The sequence below is a fragment of the Molossus molossus genome, unplaced genomic scaffold (assembly GCF_014108415.1).
Source record: "Molossus molossus isolate mMolMol1 unplaced genomic scaffold, mMolMol1.p scaffold_m16_p_11, whole genome shotgun sequence".
Lineage (NCBI taxonomy): Eukaryota > Metazoa > Chordata > Mammalia > Chiroptera > Molossidae > Molossus > Molossus molossus.
Window position 1 is genome coordinate 61,615,481 of NW_023425346.1, and position 16,990 is coordinate 61,632,470.

The 16,990-nt window shown below is 38.0% G+C and overlaps 1 protein-coding gene across 4 annotated transcripts in view; it reads right to left on the reverse strand.

Annotated features, from left to right (window-relative positions):
• Nucleotides 1-16,990, reverse strand: part of MFSD6 (major facilitator superfamily domain containing 6) — an 84,821-nt gene that overhangs the window by 11,216 nt on the left and 56,615 nt on the right. For all 4 annotated transcript variants that reach the window (XM_036254119.1, XM_036254120.1, XM_036254121.1 and 1 more), the window contains exons 3-6: nt 10,492-10,589; nt 2,272-2,433; nt 1,743-1,841; nt 53-333 (exon numbers count right to left, since the gene is read on the reverse strand). In XM_036254119.1, the coding sequence (XP_036110012.1) occupies nt 53-333; nt 1,743-1,841; nt 2,272-2,433; nt 10,492-10,589 (640 nt within the window). The remainder of the gene's footprint in view (nt 1-52; nt 334-1,742; nt 1,842-2,271; nt 2,434-10,491; nt 10,590-16,990) is intronic.

The following is a 16,990-nucleotide window of genomic DNA, read 5'->3' on the forward strand; positions in this document are numbered from 1 at the left end:
GAATAATAAAAAGAATGAGCCCACTTAAGGTAGGCCAGCAGAGGAACTTTACCTGTAAAGGCTGTATCTCAGAAGCATGGTTGTCTCTTGTTAGCTGCATCATCTCTTTAATTTGGTACAATGCGTAGACAAAGGTCACCCAGGGAGAGGAGCTGACTCCCCAGGCTGGCTTGTTCACGTCCTCTTGTTCTTCTTGGTGCTTGGTTTTCTTAGGTGGAAGTCTGGGCTCAATGCGTGGCATGATATCTTCTGTCTGTTGCTGTACCAAGTCGATGGTTGCTATGGGAACAGGACTTGATGGAACAGGAATCCTTTCTGCCAACATTGTTTTGTCTGGCGAGAAAATCATGTTTAAATCAATTTTCCAAGTTTTCTACATATTTAAACATACAAAAACAAGTTAAATAAGCGGACAATCCCATAAGTCCATTCTAGTGTGCTTGGCAACATTAATAATTTGCTGTAAACTAAGGGCGGCTTCTTTACCTGGAGCAGCACTGAGCAAATGAACGTTAGGTTTAACTTCCAGGGTCTCCTTCTAGGGCTTAATAGACATTAACTTCTATTTACTTATAAAGTGTATTGTTCATTTAACTTAGATATAACATCTGTGGGGCATAGGATATAGTGAATGGTGCCTTAGGCCCACTTACAGGATTGAGATTTTTTTAAAAAGCATCCAAACGGAAAAAGCCATATAATAGCTGTATTTATTGGCCTTTTACTGAAAGCATGGAAACCAAGGCTAAGAGATCTGATCCAGTTAAGATTATAAAAGAACAAGAATTAGAAAAACTAGTATTGTTCTTTCTTTCTGAATAACTTGTTGAAATTAAAATCTCTCTCTCAAGTTTCTAACAGTTTTCCTAACAAGCACTTCAGGTACTTGAGGCAAATGCCACTCAAAGGATAGAACATAAAAGAAGATGAGCCCTGCCTGGCCATTGTGGCTCAGTGGTTGAGCGTCGAGCCATGCACCAAGAGGTTGTCGGTTCAATTTCCGGTCAGGGCACATGCCCAGGATGTGGGCCAAATCTCCAGTGGGGGACATGCAGGAGGTGACCAATCAGTGTTCTCTCTCGTCGATGCTTCTCTTTCTCTCTCCCTCTCCCTTGCTCTCTAAAATCAATAAAGAAGAAAAGGTTTTTAAATCAATAAAGGAAAAAAATTATTTAAAAAAAAGAAGTTGAGCCCTGTTCTAAGAGCTGAGCCGGAATATTTCCATTCTACTGCTTGACCTTCTTCATTAAAAAAAAGAAAGTTGTTTTTAAAAAGTTGAAAATTTGCTTTCATCTATTTGATATAATCTGCTTTCTATATAACAATTTTACTGAAGACTGTACCTAATTGAGGGAAAACTTCAAAGTTAAGGTTTTTCAAAGGAAGGTAAAATCACAGAGATTAATACCACATCCTATCTCTAGTAGGAAGATTACTGTATAGCCTTATATCTGCTTGAGATAAATTTTAAATACTTTAGAATACTAGAGACATTGAAATCCAATACTTCCAATAAACCAAAACAAAAAGAATATTCCAAGCTACTTAAAATGACCAATATTCTTTTCAACACAGTAGGTAGCTTCTCTCCAATAATGGTACATAGGAGTCCATTGATATACCACTGAGAAAATCTAGCCAAACAGGTCTATTGTTACCACCACTGGGTTTCTGAGGGGTATGTGTGGAATTCCCCATGGCTTCAACCTTTAGAACCACTAGGGAAGAATGGACATGTCTACCTTCTTCCTCATCTGGTACTGCCAGCCACTGGATCAGGGCAAAGAGCAGGAGTATCACCAGGCAAGCCATGCCAATTCCTCGGAAGGTTGCAGCAGCCCCTGTGAAAACAAACAGAGCACTCTATAGAGTAATTCCAGGAAATACAGGTAGCCCTCATCCAAAACTCAATGTTCTGCAGTTCAGAGCTTGGGATGAACCAGAGAATGACAGATGGCCAACAGCTTCAGGAGACCCAGGTGGGCACATGGGCATATTTCATTTGTTTGGCTCCTTGGAGGTATCTGTGTAGCATCTTATTAAGCTGTTTGTCAGAGAAATGTGCACAGTTATAGGCTAGCTCTAATCATTTTAATGACCTCAACACACTGCTTTACAATTATGACTACCACGGAAGCTAGAAAGAGAATATGAGTACTAGAGTTTGGCTTCTGGCAATCTTCAGTAATAATCTGAGTGTTTTTTGAGGTGTTGTTGCAGAACATGATTTTTCATCAAAGAAGAAAGGGAAAAAGAGAAAGCCATTCTTACCAAAATAATTGACTAAAACACCTCCAATCATGGCACCACAGCCTCTCCCCAAACCCAGGTGAAGGCCCTGCAGGATGCCCTGAGCAGACGTCCTCAGCTCAGGGGGAACAGCTGCACTGAGATAGGAAATGCAGGCTGCCCAGATGGCCGCATGTGTCACTCCTGCAGAGGAAGAAGGGCATGAAGGATTGTCCGAGCAGCACTCCTTAGGTTATTCTTTTTTCAAATATGAATTACTCATTTTTTAAAAATTATATATATACATATATATGCATACAAACATCTGTTCAAGATATATTTTATTTATTTATACATAACATAAAAGTTACTTTAACCATTTTTAAGTGCACAGTAGGTGGCATTAAGTACATTCAATACGATGTGCAACCATCACCACCATCCACCTCCAAAACTTTTTCTTATCATCCCAAACTGAATCTCCCTATCCATTAAGCAATAACTTTCCCCAGTCCCTGGGAACCACCATTCTACTTTCTGTTTCTATGAATTTGAGTACTCTAGGTACCTCATATAAATGGAACCATACAGTAGTTGTCCTTCTTTGTCTGGCTTATTTCACTTAGCATAATGTCTTCAAAGTTCATCCATGTTGTAACAGGTGTCTGAATTTCCTTCTTTTTTAAGACTAATATACCATTATAAGTGGATAACATTTTGTTTATCCATTCATCTGTTGATGGACATTTGAGTTGTTTCCACCTTTTGGCTACTATTATAAATGCTACTGCTATGATGACCATTGGTGTGCAAGTATTTGTTTAAGTCCCTGTTGTTAGTTCTTTTGGGTGTATACCTAGAAGTGGAATTACTAGGTCATATGGGTAATACTTTTAAAACTTTGAGGAACTGCCAAACTATTTTCCATAATAGCTGCACCATTTTACATTCCCACCAGAAATGCACAAGATTTCCAATTTCTCCACACCTTCACCAGCAATTGTTATTTTTGGTGTTTTTTATAATAGCAATCCTAGTGGGTATAATGTCACTGTGATTTTGATGTGCTTTCATTCCCTACTGACTGAGGTTGAGTATATTTTACTTTTTTATTTTTGTGTTTATTGGTCATTTTTATATCTTTTTTGCAGAAATGTCTATTCAAATCCTTTGCCCATTTTTTAAAATTGCATTGTTAGGTGGTTTGGGGGTTTTGGATTTTTTTTTTTTTTTTTGCTTTTGAGTGGTAGGAGTTCTTTATATATTTTGGGTGTTAACCCCTTATTGGGCACCTATATTAACATTAAGATTATTACCTTTTTTTATTATAATTAGCAACATAATTAACATTGTTAGAGATAGAGCTTTTATATATCTTAGATTATTTACAGTGGCTATAATCTACAGGTGGGGTTAATTATTCAAGGGATACAACAATTTTTATGTTATAATTCCAATTTGTTTTCCAAAAAAGTGTAGAGACCATTTACAATGAATCATTACCAGTTTCATTATATCTTCACCATTTGTTGGGAGGGAGGTGAGAATAAAGATAACTGGTAAAAAAATGTGATCACTACTTCAATGTAAAGCAACTGCACATTGTCTGAATTTAAATCTTTATTAGAGCACTGCTTTAAATGTAATAAAAAGATAATGACACGATAGGTTTCATAAATGGAAGGGATTAAGAAATCATGTGGTTCTGCCTAGACCAAGTCATGGACTTGCTTCCTGAAAAATAATCTCATTTGGAGATAATGTCATTAGAAACTCTTAACCTGTGCTTTGGAAAATTAAACTAAAAATTAATGTAAATTTAATACTTAATCTGACAAGAGTCTGTTTCTGGCCAAAATTTAATTAACAGGGACTGGATTGACCCTCCTTCCTGAAACAACCAAAACCTGGACGAAATAATAGCTCCCAAGATAATGGACATCAGCCACAAGGACAATAATCTCTGAGAAAAGGGGGGGAAATGAGGATCCCCTGTTTACTGCCTGGTTAGAGTTTGAAAGCTTCAAGGCATAAAGGGGGAACCACTGGGTCGAGGAGATGGAGATGACAGTCTGGGGAAACCAAGGCAGCTAGAGATCCAGGGGAGAGTAGCAGAGAGGGGAGAGCTTCACAAAGAGAAACTCCAGAAATCTGCAAATGTCTTCCCTCAAGTATTCAACAGAGTATGATCAGCAAAAGCCTGTGGAGAAACTCTGCAAAGCCAGGGAAAGAACCACCAGAAAAGCATTACAGAAACAGTACTCGAAATCCACAGAGGGCCAGGAATAGTACTGGTTTCACCAGCTAAACTGGAAAAACCTGATTCCTGGGATGGATAGAGTACTCAAAACAGTATTATGAAAGAATTAGCCCTAGTCAAAACACTGCTGTGGTTCCACCTAAGTAATCTTTAAAAGCAAGACCCTAAAGGATGATACTATTTCCAAGTAATTTAGCTGTGTCCCAGAACTAAGCTCAAGAATATAAGAATACAAATATATCCAGCACCCAACAAGGTAAAAATTCACAGTGTCTGACATATATACAATCAAATTACCAGGGATGATCTCACATAAGTAGATCCATAATGGAATAAACACTATTTTTACTGGTCATGTTAGATTATATGCCCTACAGCTAACAGAAACACATCAAAATAGTTTCTCTTAGGCTTATATATCATTTCAACTAGCTTATTTTTTAACCAGAAATATGGACTAGCTGATTAGAGTTAGTATGCACACTTATTTAATTTCCATAGAAGTCAAATAAAATATTTGCTTTATCTGGCTAAACAATTTTGGGACTTTAGATAATACTGGCTCTCTCAGAACTGAATAATGCCTGAATAGAATCATAATTATAAAAGTTGACACAGTAGTATTATTAAACATACTATTAAAGATTCTGTCAACTCCATTTCTTTTCGGATACATGTATTTTTTCTTTAACAACACCAGGAAGAAACTAAAAAATATCCCAAGAAATAAAATGAATTTATTCAAAATTAATTTATATTCAACAGTAATATCTAACATAGGTTTTGTAAATCATTTCTTAAAGATAAATCATCAATGATCTGAAACCACGTCAAACGGTTGTAAAGACACTTTAATGGTGCAACCAAATTTACTGTGTCCATGTCTAATTAATCAATTGCAGGATTTATAAGTGGAGAAAGATGGGTCTATGTATTTATGTGATAAAAATAAATAAATATATTTTTGCTGTAATTCTAGATCAAATATCATTTTAGCATTTATTCTCTTAAGTGTAAAGGCTTAAGCATACACAAAATCTTCCAATAATAGAGTTTCCTTCTTTCTTCCCTCTTTTTTTTTTTTTTTTAAATACTAAGGGTTTTCCAAAACTTTGAGTCTTTTAATATTTAATTGAAGCCTTTCCAGCAGGATGCTTTTAAACTATTCTTAGAATTTGTTGGTTGGCATTAAGTGACAGATATAAAAGATTCTCTATGGTTAGACTGCTAGGGTTTCCTTATTGCTTTTTGAGACGGATTAGATAATGGGAACTACATTCTGTAAAGCAGCCCAGGGTATTAACAGAAGGAAAAAATAGTAAAGCATACAGTAAAAAAATGTTCTCTGGTACTAAAAACAAAAGAATGAAAGCCACTCTGCCTGTATGCTGATAACAGTAACAAAGGCACACAAATCCTCTTTGCAATATGTGTTAACCCTTTTTGACTACTTGTCACAAAGCTACTGATATTTTTGAATAATAATTCAATACCAACTCATATATAGGTACTTCATAAATATGTTTCAGTGGCAATTCAATGAGTGACTCTCAAACACCACACAGGTCACAGAAACTTAGCTTCTCAGTCCTTCCTTACCTTGACTGGAATTTCTCAGGATTATCTTCAACACCTAACAGAAACAGAGATACTTTCATACTACCTACTGCCAAAACCTTAACTGTTTGGGGGTACACTAACATTTTAATAACCTAGAACCATCAGAAATAATTATGATTAACATAAAATTTTTTTCATTAATAATATTGCAGCAGCTTACTCTAATAGGAATTGTGCTGTTTTATATAGATTATCCCATTTATTCCTCCCAATAACAGGTATGACCTTTTTCTTCATTTTCCAACAAGGAAACTAAGGCACAGAGAGATTAAAGCCCCTCTCCCAAATCACACAGACAACAGGGTAGTGGAACAATATTTGAACCCAAGGTGTCTAAATTTAGAACTTCAATGCTTAACTACACTATAAATCCTCATGACAACTACTGAAAATATTCTATAGTAAATGTACCCATCTACCTTGAGAAGTCTTATTGATAATATCAAACATGCCCAACAATCCATTAATTTAAAAAATACACTCTTATTACTTTCTTTCCTTTCTTCCCTAAAGAGCTCACATCATACATATTATCAAGTTTTTTATATGACCCCAAATAACTCTTTCCCTTATAATATTCAACATTGGTATCTGATTCTGCAACATGCATTTCAAGATTATTCAGTCTTGGCGCATAGGAATGCTCTATTGCAATACACAGCATATATGAGGAAGAAAAAAATCCTTTGTTCCCAAGCTGACAGTTGCTCTTTGTAAAATTCTGCTTGGCTTGGGGAAATTACATCATAATGGGTGGACACTGACAAACTATTGGTGAACTAGAATTTTTTGTTTTGTTTTTCTTGTTCTGCCACTGGCTTATGCTCACTGAACAAAACATAAGTATCCCTTTAGCACTAGCACACTGAATTAATTGTGACAAACCCTTCCCATTGATGGACCAAAGCATACATTTTGATTAGTTCAGTGCACCTCTCAAATGCTAGGATTAAAAAAAAAGCTTCTGAAAGATTATCCTGGTGAAAATCAGTAAGAGACCTTTTATTCCTAAAAACAAAAAGGCCTCTATTGGGCAGGCAATAAAGGAAGGAGTCTGTATTAGTTAAGGCAATTCTAGCTGTTGTAACAGATAAACCTTAGATGTTTTATTTTCTTGCTCACATAAAGTCTACTGGACAGGGGACAGGATGAGTAGCAGCTTTGCTCCTTATAGTCATTCAGGGACCCAGGCTGCAGAGACTTTGCCATTTTCAGCACTTGGTTACCCTGGGCACCAATATACAGCTGGCAGAGGAGGGATTGGAGGATGGCACAATGGAGTTTTTATGGGTTGGGTTTAGAACACATCATTTCTGCTTACATTCCATTTCTGCAGCATCAGTCATGTGGTCATACCTAATTGCAATGGAGAGTAGGAAATAGTCTGTGTGTGTCTGTGAAGAAGAGGAAACAGCAGGTGAACAGCAAGCCAGTATCTATGTCAAAGTCAGGGCCACCAACAAAATGGACCTTCCAAACCTAGCAGAGGACCATACAAAGAGCAGTGAACCTAACAGCAGCTGCATGAACCTCCTTGAGTGTCCCATGGAAGAGACTTTATATAAGGCACACAACAATTACTGTTATAGTACATCCACCAAAGTACAGCACTACAAGCATCTCCTTCATGTATTCATTCAACAGCCCTTATTGAGCACCTAGACTTATGTGCCAGAGCCCTACTTTGCTCTGAGAATATGACAATATACAAAACATATCCCTAGCCACCATGGAGCTTATAGTCAGATGAGTGAAAGGGGGCAGGATTTACCTGAAGGAGAAGCAGACTGAGCTCTTTGAGGAGAACAAACATAGCCAGCACCTAGCACAGGGCTTGACAGGTAATGACAGCTGAGCAAAAGAATGCTAAAATGAAACTCAAGCATGGTCTACATGTTGAGATATGAGGAAGAAAGCATTTGTGGGTAACAGGTACCCTGAGTAAGGTTGGAGAAAACATTCAAATCTCATGTATGAATAAAAATTGACAGAGAAAATAAAGCTTCTAAGCTACACCTTACAAGTTTAAAAAAAAAAAAAAAAAGATGAGTTGCTCTAAAAAAAAAGTCTGTAACTGATACAACAGTGTTTTGGGGGGCCTTCGTAAATTCTACATGCTGGCATTATGCCCTTGACAAATTTCACTTCCCCAATGATAACTTTAAGAACAGTGTGCACTGACTAGTCATTTATGTCCAGGCTTTTAATGAGTAATTGCAATTTAACTTCTTAGAGTAGAACCTTCTAAATTATACAGGGTTTCACAAAAGTAGGTTTACAATTATGAATACACATAACAGAGTTTATTCTTATATTATTATTTATTAACTATTGTGTTATTTTCCATACAAACAACTATAAACTTACTTTTTCCCCTACCCTGTATCTCCCCTGGTCCTGATTTTTATTTATTTATAATTTTTTTACCTTACTTTTGTTATTTTCTATTATTTAACCTTTATCAGGGGCTAACTGTGTGCCAGTTAAAGTGCTAAATACTTTTCATGAATTAGTTTATTTAATACTCATATCAGTCTAATCTATAGCACAAGAGTCTAAGGATTAGAGAGAGTAAGCATTTTGACCAAAGACACAGAGCTGTTAGATTAAGGAGCTGGAATACAAAATAATCTAATTCAGGCCTAAGCACTTTATAGTTTCCAGATTACTGCACCATTGCATCAGACCTAAGAAAAGCACCTTTAAAGTGTGTATATATTTGAATTTTATAATTATAGTGTGAATATAAATTATGTCTCCTTTCAGTTAGGATACACTTTCCCCCCGTTTCCATGATGGGATCCGATGAACGAGCTTGCATTTTGTTCAGATGTATAATTGCCTTTACTTTTTTTAGCATTTATTTTATGCTGAATTTACTCCCAGGCCATACGTTTTTGGCTTTTCAGTTTCTTCCGGGCTATCTTTTTCTTCTGTGCAACATCCTCTTCTGGTTTGGAAAGAATCTGCTCTTTTCCAGGAACGAGCCTCTCGGTGTGGCAGGGAGAGCTCAGGTATGGGTTAGTCCACCCTTGAGCTCTGTCAGTTCTGCGCCACATCTTGGGAGCTTTGGTGCCCTGGATGTGACCAGAGAATCTACATCTAAACCCTTAAACTCTGCATTACTTTCTACATTTTTAAGCATGTGCAGCAAAAATTCAGCACTCCTTTTGGCCACTGACCCTGTGTCCATCCCCACTCTTTAGCCCGGGCACACCGTCCAAGTCTACCACTGTAACAGTGGAATGGCACACATTGCTTCTGTAAAGTGACATCCTTCAGATACTCAGTGGCTTTTCAGACATGCATATCCTTGATGGCCTGGGTAGCTTCACAAATGTTCATACAGTGAACACAAACATTTAAACTTCTTGATTTGCATGATTTTGTGGGTTTTGGGGGGTCAAGTGAATAGCAAACCATTGTCAGAGGTCACCTCAGGCCACTTGCAGGAAGAGTCATTTTAAGTCTTTCATCTTAGGTATCATAATAAGAAATTACATTGATTGTGCTGTGTCTGCATCCTCAGGGTTAGGGAAAATGACAATAGCCATCTATAAGCTAATGAAATTGTATATAATCAGAGACTATTTAGTACAATTAATAATTAGGAGCCTGGGCTGTCCCAGAAGACCTCAAATCCAAATACCTTGTTCTGAACCTTTATTTTAATTGTAATGCCAACGACCAAATGGTTTAGCCAAGCTGCTAACGGGGGTTCTCAGTATATAGTCTGGAAATACATGAGCTAACATGGCAATGAGCTTAGAATAAATATCCATGTTTTCAGTGCTCCTAGCCCACCTGGAAAGAGCCTCTTTGGAGTTTTTTTCAAATTTATATGTTAAAGGTAAACAGTGCATTAAAGCAAATAGAAGATTTAAAAGGAAATCATATTTGAGCAAAGATTTAAAGGGAAAACAATAGCCTGACTATAGCTTTAGTTATAAATCACTAGATGTGACAAACATAACTGAAGGTATAAAGTAATTATGATAGCCTTTTTCATTAAGTGTAGTTATCCTGTAAAAACAAAGCACCACAATTTTAAAAGATAAATTCATTAAATTTAAAAACACTGTCAGATGTGTATGCCTAACAATTGTATATAACAGCTTATTCTAGACTCCTCTTTCTTTGTTGAATCACAAGGGTGTGGGTCAAATCCAGCATTGTTTGGCTCAACAAACACAGAACAGCATTCAGAATAACTGAAGAACCAGCCCCACTGATGTCACCTCGTCCTTAACAACCACCTCAAAATCAGATAAAAGAGTAGATCCACCCTTCCCTTGTAGTCAGGTGCTGAAGGCCACAGAACTTTTACATAGTCATAGCACAGTCAGGAAGAAAAATAATTATAATTCGAGCTCTTAACTTACCTTGAAGAACTTCCATGGGGAGAACCGTCCAGGCATTTTCCAGATAGGAAATATAAATATAGCGAGCTGTATTGCAAGCCAGGCCAATATACAGAACCCTGAAGAAAGCAAAAGAAAATAAGTCGGGGCTCCAGCATATGATACAAAACATAACTTATTACCAGATATTACCTTTATTTTCCCCTGCCCAAACCATCCATTATCCAGCAGTGTTCCAAACTTAGAAGTGGGGAAGCTAAAGGACAATTAAATTTAACCAATAAATAAGAAGGTTGCTTCACCCTGGCTGGTTTGGCTCAGCAGTTAGAACATCAGCCCACAGACCAAGGAGTCGCAGGGTCAATTCCGGTCAAGGGCACATGCCTCGGTTTCGGCTGGGTCCCCAGCCCTGGTCCAGTCGTGTGGGAGGCAACCAATCGATGTTTCTCTCTCTCTCCCTCTCTTTCTCTCTCTCCCCATTCCATATGAAGATAAATGGAAGAATATCCTCAGGTGAGAATTAAAAAAAGAAGGTTGCTTCTAACATATCTGCCCTTAGTCTTTCAAAAATGGTTGTTAATATAAAGGTGAATATCACTCTTCCTGAAGCTTAATTAGTAGCAGAAAGGGTTACTTTTTTAAAGATAGTCTGGGCACACTGCCATCTGTAATGACATTGCTGGCTTCCTTCCAGGTGGCTATAGGGTAAATATGCCTGGTAGAGTAACTACTTCACTATGATAGGGGAAGGACAGGATGAAAATGAGAATATATGAATATGAATGTGGCCTTGTTTGCAATACCCAAGACACCAAGCAGTGTCACAAGGAGACTCTCAAAGTCATCAAAACTATCATCCAGTGACGAATAATAAACACTGGAAATCAAATAATTTTTTCTATTAGTTAAATTGTGACATGCTTATTTTTTGTTTTAAGTATGAAATCATATATTACTTTCCCCCTCATAATCACCACCACCAAAATTATAAGTAAAACAAAATTTAAAAAAAGACCCAAAGTGGTATATTCAAGCATAAGGTTATAATCTCTCTCATTCTGAACGGGAAGGGCTGGGTTGGAAGCAAATGGTGGCTGCTTTTCTGTACAAAACACAACCTGATGATAGATGTTTCTCTTTCTTGGTTGTTTTCCATTTTCTGTTAATGTCCCTAGCCTTAATGCTTTTCTTATTTTCTAAATTCAGGTGGATGAAAACTAGAGGGTAAAAGAAATAAACCAATATGACAATCACTGGTATTTTCCTAATCTTGCTTGCTCAACTATATTTTTATGTTAAAATCATTCCTATAAACATTACCCTTTCTTCAAACATTGGATCAAGGAAAAGAAATGCTTTGAGCATCCAGCTGGTATGAACTACAGATATGAAACAGAAGGATGAGAGAAAGACACAAAGAAAAAAGGAACAGACTGAGGAGGTGGGAATGGGATAGGAAATGGACATTAGAAGGGATTAGGAGAACCCCCATATTGAAAAGGTCTTGGTTATCACAGTCTGTGGACATTATGTTCTTTGTACTTGTATGTTTTGAAGGGGAAAGTATATGTTTCAAACCTCTATAATAAAAAAATTTGTTGAACTTATAGATCCATCAACCAGGGAACAAACAACCAAAAAAGCACGCACGAAATTAAATGCAAAATACATTACACAAACACACAAGTTACACAAACCTGTGTCTCCTTTTTAAGTTCTAAACCAACTCTGTTGATGAGCTTGACTTAGCCTAACTCAGGGATCAGCAAACATTTTCTCTAAAGGGCCATACAGTGAATAGTTTAGGGCTTTGTAGGTCTCTTACAGCTACTCAACTCTGCTGTTGTAGTGTGAAAGCAACCATAGACAATATGTCAATGAATGAGCATGGATGGCCGTGCTCCAATAAAATCTGCATTATAAACACTGAAATTTAAATTTCATGTAATTTTCATGTATCACAAAATATATATATTTTTCTAATATGTTTTTTGATTTTTAGATACAGAGGAAAGGAAAGGGAAAGACAGAAACATCCATGAGATGATCAGCTGTCTCCCACACGCCCCCTACTGGGGATTGAGCCTGCAACCCAGGCATGTGCCTCGACCAGGAATCAAACTGGGACCTCTTGGTGCATGGGGTGAAGCTCAGTCCATTGAGCCACGCAGCTGGGCCGAAATATAATTATTCTTGTGACTTTTTTCAACCACTTAAAAGTGTAGAAACCATTCTTAGTTCATGGGCCATACAAAAACAGGCAGCAGGCCAGAATTGGCCCATGGGCTGTAGCTTGCCAACCCCTGGTCTAGCTCATGAGTTATTTTTAATTTGGGCTATATATCAGGTTTACTCAGGTAACTGTTAAAAACTACAGATGTCCAGGCCAATGCCACTTTCAATGACGATCTCTGGGCACACAGGCATTGTGCTTTGGAAAGCTTCACAGATTATTCAGATACTCAGCAGGGTGGACAACCACTGATTTAGCTCATTCCAAGCATCTTCCAGTAATACTTTCCTATATTTCCGTCATAAAAAAAAATTGGTAATACTTCTTGTCTTCATATCGCCTCTCCCAAACCTTTCTTCTAAGCCCAACTCTGAATCATGGTTACGATGACAACCATTATTCAATTCAGCCCACAGTCCAAAGGTCCTGGCCTAAAGCAACCCAGAGTCAGTTAACCCAGTATAAGAGAGAGACTGTGCTACACCTTCAGACTTGTACCCGTGTGGAATTCAACCACTGGAGTCCATAACTTCCGGGACCCTTAGGTCTCAAATTGCCACTAACAAGCCAAGTGATTATGAGCTTCATATGTCCCTCACTTCTTTTCCACATTCTAATCTCACAGTTGATAGTCCTTCAGGACCCAACAGGTGCCTTAGAGGAGAAAAAGCAAAATAAGAAGTATCCAGGGCAAGTTACTTCATCTCTCTGAACCTGTTTCCTCATATCAAGTAGGGATAATAACATCCAGTAATAATAGATGTTATAGATAATAATAGATAATAACTGCAGGCTGGTTGAGATAATTACAACCCAGTGAGTTGCCCCAAATAAGCACTCAATAAATTGGTAGCATTATTACTATTGTTATTATTATTATTTTAAAAAAGAGTAATCAAGTACCCTTTTGTTTTCTGACAAAATTTTTATTTCCGAATTCTAAAAGAGAGAGGAGCACTAGCATTCCTTCCTCCACAACCGCCAGGGGAGCCAGCGACTTCAAGAAACCAGCAAAGGTGGGGTTATGAGCAAAAGGAAGGCAGCATTTTGATCTATGAAAAGGGAAAGTAGACATATATTTATTGACTAGTCACTGAAAAGTATCTCAGCAACCTAAGTATCTCTTTACTATCTGAGTGGTATTTAAACTGCCTATTATTCACTGTTCTGGGGTGAATTGTGTGTCCCCCCCCAAAAAAAATACACTTATATGTTGAAGTCCTAAGTCCTAAACCCCAGCACCTCAGAATGTAACTGTATTTGGAGATAGGGCCTTTATCCCCCCCCCCCATCTCTTTCTCGCTCTCTCTCTTTCTCTTTCTCATCTTTCATCTCTTGGAGATAGGACCTTTAAAGAGGTAAACAGGGTAAAATGATGTCATATGGGTGGGCACTAATCCAATACGTCTGGTGTCCTAATAAGAAGAGGAGATTAGGACAGAGAGGGGCACACAGAGAAGATCAGGTGAAGACACAGAAGCCAGGGAGACAGGTACTCAGAAGAAATAAACCCTGCTAACACTCTGACCTTGGAATTTTTAAAAAAACTATCAAATCCATGGTGCTTTGTTATAGCAGCCCTAGCAAATACAAGCACTCTCATGAAATTAAAGGTTTACTAATAAACTGGAATTATAATGTGATTTACTAGATCATCTTCTAGACAATCAAATTCTTTATGTTGAATATAGAGCACATGTTTAGGGTACTAGAATTTTCCTGACCACTGAAGTCTGGGAACGTAGAAGAACAGTCTGAAAATGCCTCTCAATAAGATATAGATACCTTCTGAACACCTATAATGAAAAAGCTCAGAAACAACATCAGCACTTTCCTATTTCCTCCCTACAACAAGAAGTCAGTAAGTATAAAGGTGGGCAGGAATAAAGGCAATTTTAGAACAGGTGGTTAGTGGAAGTGAACTTTTCTACAAAGACAAACACACTGGTAGGGATCAGATGATTCAGCAGGAAACACTGCAGCATGGAAAACCCAAATTGCTTGTTAGACAGCTTGATTCTGTATTTGAGCAAAGTATAACAGTAGGAAGAAAAGCTTATGAGATTCTAATTTCTTATACATCCACAATTCACAGGACACAATAACAAGACAAATTGATGGGTGGTAATCGTATAATAAAACTGGTACCTTTTTTCCAGTATTCAAATATAGATAACATTAATTGTGAATCATTCTGCAATTCCCAACAGAGTTTGTTAGTTATGACACCTACTTCTCTGATTTTAACCATCTATGATAGGGCTGAATGCTCCAGAAACCTCTCTAAACCTCAATGAACATGAATTCTGCTCAACATACGTTTATTGAGATTCCACTTTGTACCGTATATACTATGCTGGACTCAAGGGGAATGCAAATGGAGAGACATCCTCTTTGCCTCCAAGGAATTTACAGTCTAGTGGTGAGATATACAGTATAATAAGTCAAAATTTATGTACAAAGTGCTGTGGGAGGAGAGGCTGTTAGCTTCTGTGGGGAATCATGGACATCTGGGTTAGAAATAACTGGACCAAAAAAGTGGGAAGAGCGTGACAGGCAGAGGGAACAATGGGAGCAAAGGTTAACTGTAAAACTCCAAGAGTTTGTGAGAGGGAAGGCATCTGAAAGATATAAAAAGGATCCAAGTCTAGGGATTTATGAAAAGATGAGTGAAGTTTTCCAGGCCTGATCCAATCTGGAAACTATTCTTTATTCCAGAGCCAGTACAGGGTATGAGCAGCAAAGAAAGACCTGAGCAGGATTATCCTCCAATGCTCAGATCTGAGAGACAAAAGGGCAGGACCATGCAAAGAGAGCCCAGTTTCAGCCCAATGAGGAATTGCAGCAAGCGTTTTGCAAAGCCCCTACTGGAAAAATATAAAAATTCCTCAAAAAAAAAAAACAAAAAAACACCACTGGATAAAAACAAAATACCCTGGATGAAGATTGTATTTTTTTCAATCAGAAGTAAAGTATCTACAGGTAGACTGAAAATTCTCTGCAATCTGCATTACAAGGTGCACAGGTTCCAATGCATTTAACTGTTGCTCAAGGGCTCGGTGGGAGGTGTAGACTAGCAACAAACCAAGATTCTGAAAGCAACATTTCAAACAGGTTACAGACCACCCAATTTCCTCAGCTGCCCCTGGCTATTTTTCACCAGTTCCTAATGAGACAGATTGGTCATTAATACCAGATACTTGGAACACAAGCTATAGTCTGCCTCATGTATAACTCAGTCTAGGTTTTCTGAATGGTAAACAGAATGTCTCATACTTGGGTTAGGTTCTATTATTTTCAGATCATCCTTTTAAGGTCTGTATACACTTGTCATTTAAAAACAAAACAAAACAGAAAACACTCCTTCAGATATTGTTACAGATGTCTTTCCAGACCAGGCAGACATCAGCTGCTAATTACACTCAAGATTCTGGTGTTGTGTAAGCATTCAATGTAAGCAGCACGATCCTCCCCAGGAATGAAGCTCATTTCCAGCAAAACGACTGATTCATACATCCAAACTCTTTAAAAAATAATTAAAATATAAGGTTCAGGCCTTGAAAGAGTTAAATTTTAGTCTAGAAATATCCCTCTTTTCTCCTATCCACTCCCCCACCCCCCACCGCCCCAACCAACCTCCATGATGTAATATTACTATAAATGTCCTGCCAGGGTTTCTCTGCCCCTCTAACAGAACAAGGTTTTATTGTAACTATCTAGAATCTCTTGTCCTCTCTCCCCTTTCCTTTCCTCTCATGGTGGCATTTCCTGCCATCCTGTGTCCCACTCCCAGGACCGGCTGGTTTAAAAGGAACATAGTTGGCATTCTCTGAGTTACCATCATGGTGCGCTCTTCTCACGCTACCATGGTGGCAAAGCAGCCAGATGGGGAGAAGGTGTGGCCACAGAGTAAGTGACCTGCACACCATGTGGCTGGAACTGCCATGCCTCATGCCCAGACCAAGTGCTTAGCTAGAATTGGCAGAGCTGAGGACATATTTCTCCCTTTTTCCAAGACAGGCCTTCTGGCACTGGTACCTCTAATTGTGAGAGTCTTATCCTTGAATCATCCCTTCCAAGAAACCTTCCCAGAGGTCGCCAAGTATAATTGGTCCTACCTCCCCCTGTTCCTCTGTTATACTCTGTTTCCATTAGAGTACTTGTCACAATCTACAACTGTTGCACACAGCAGACTGTAAGTTCCTGGGAGACAAGGACTGTGTCTTTATCTTTGTACTCAAAAGGTGACTGCCTTGCTCAAGTACTCAGTGAATCTATAGCAACATA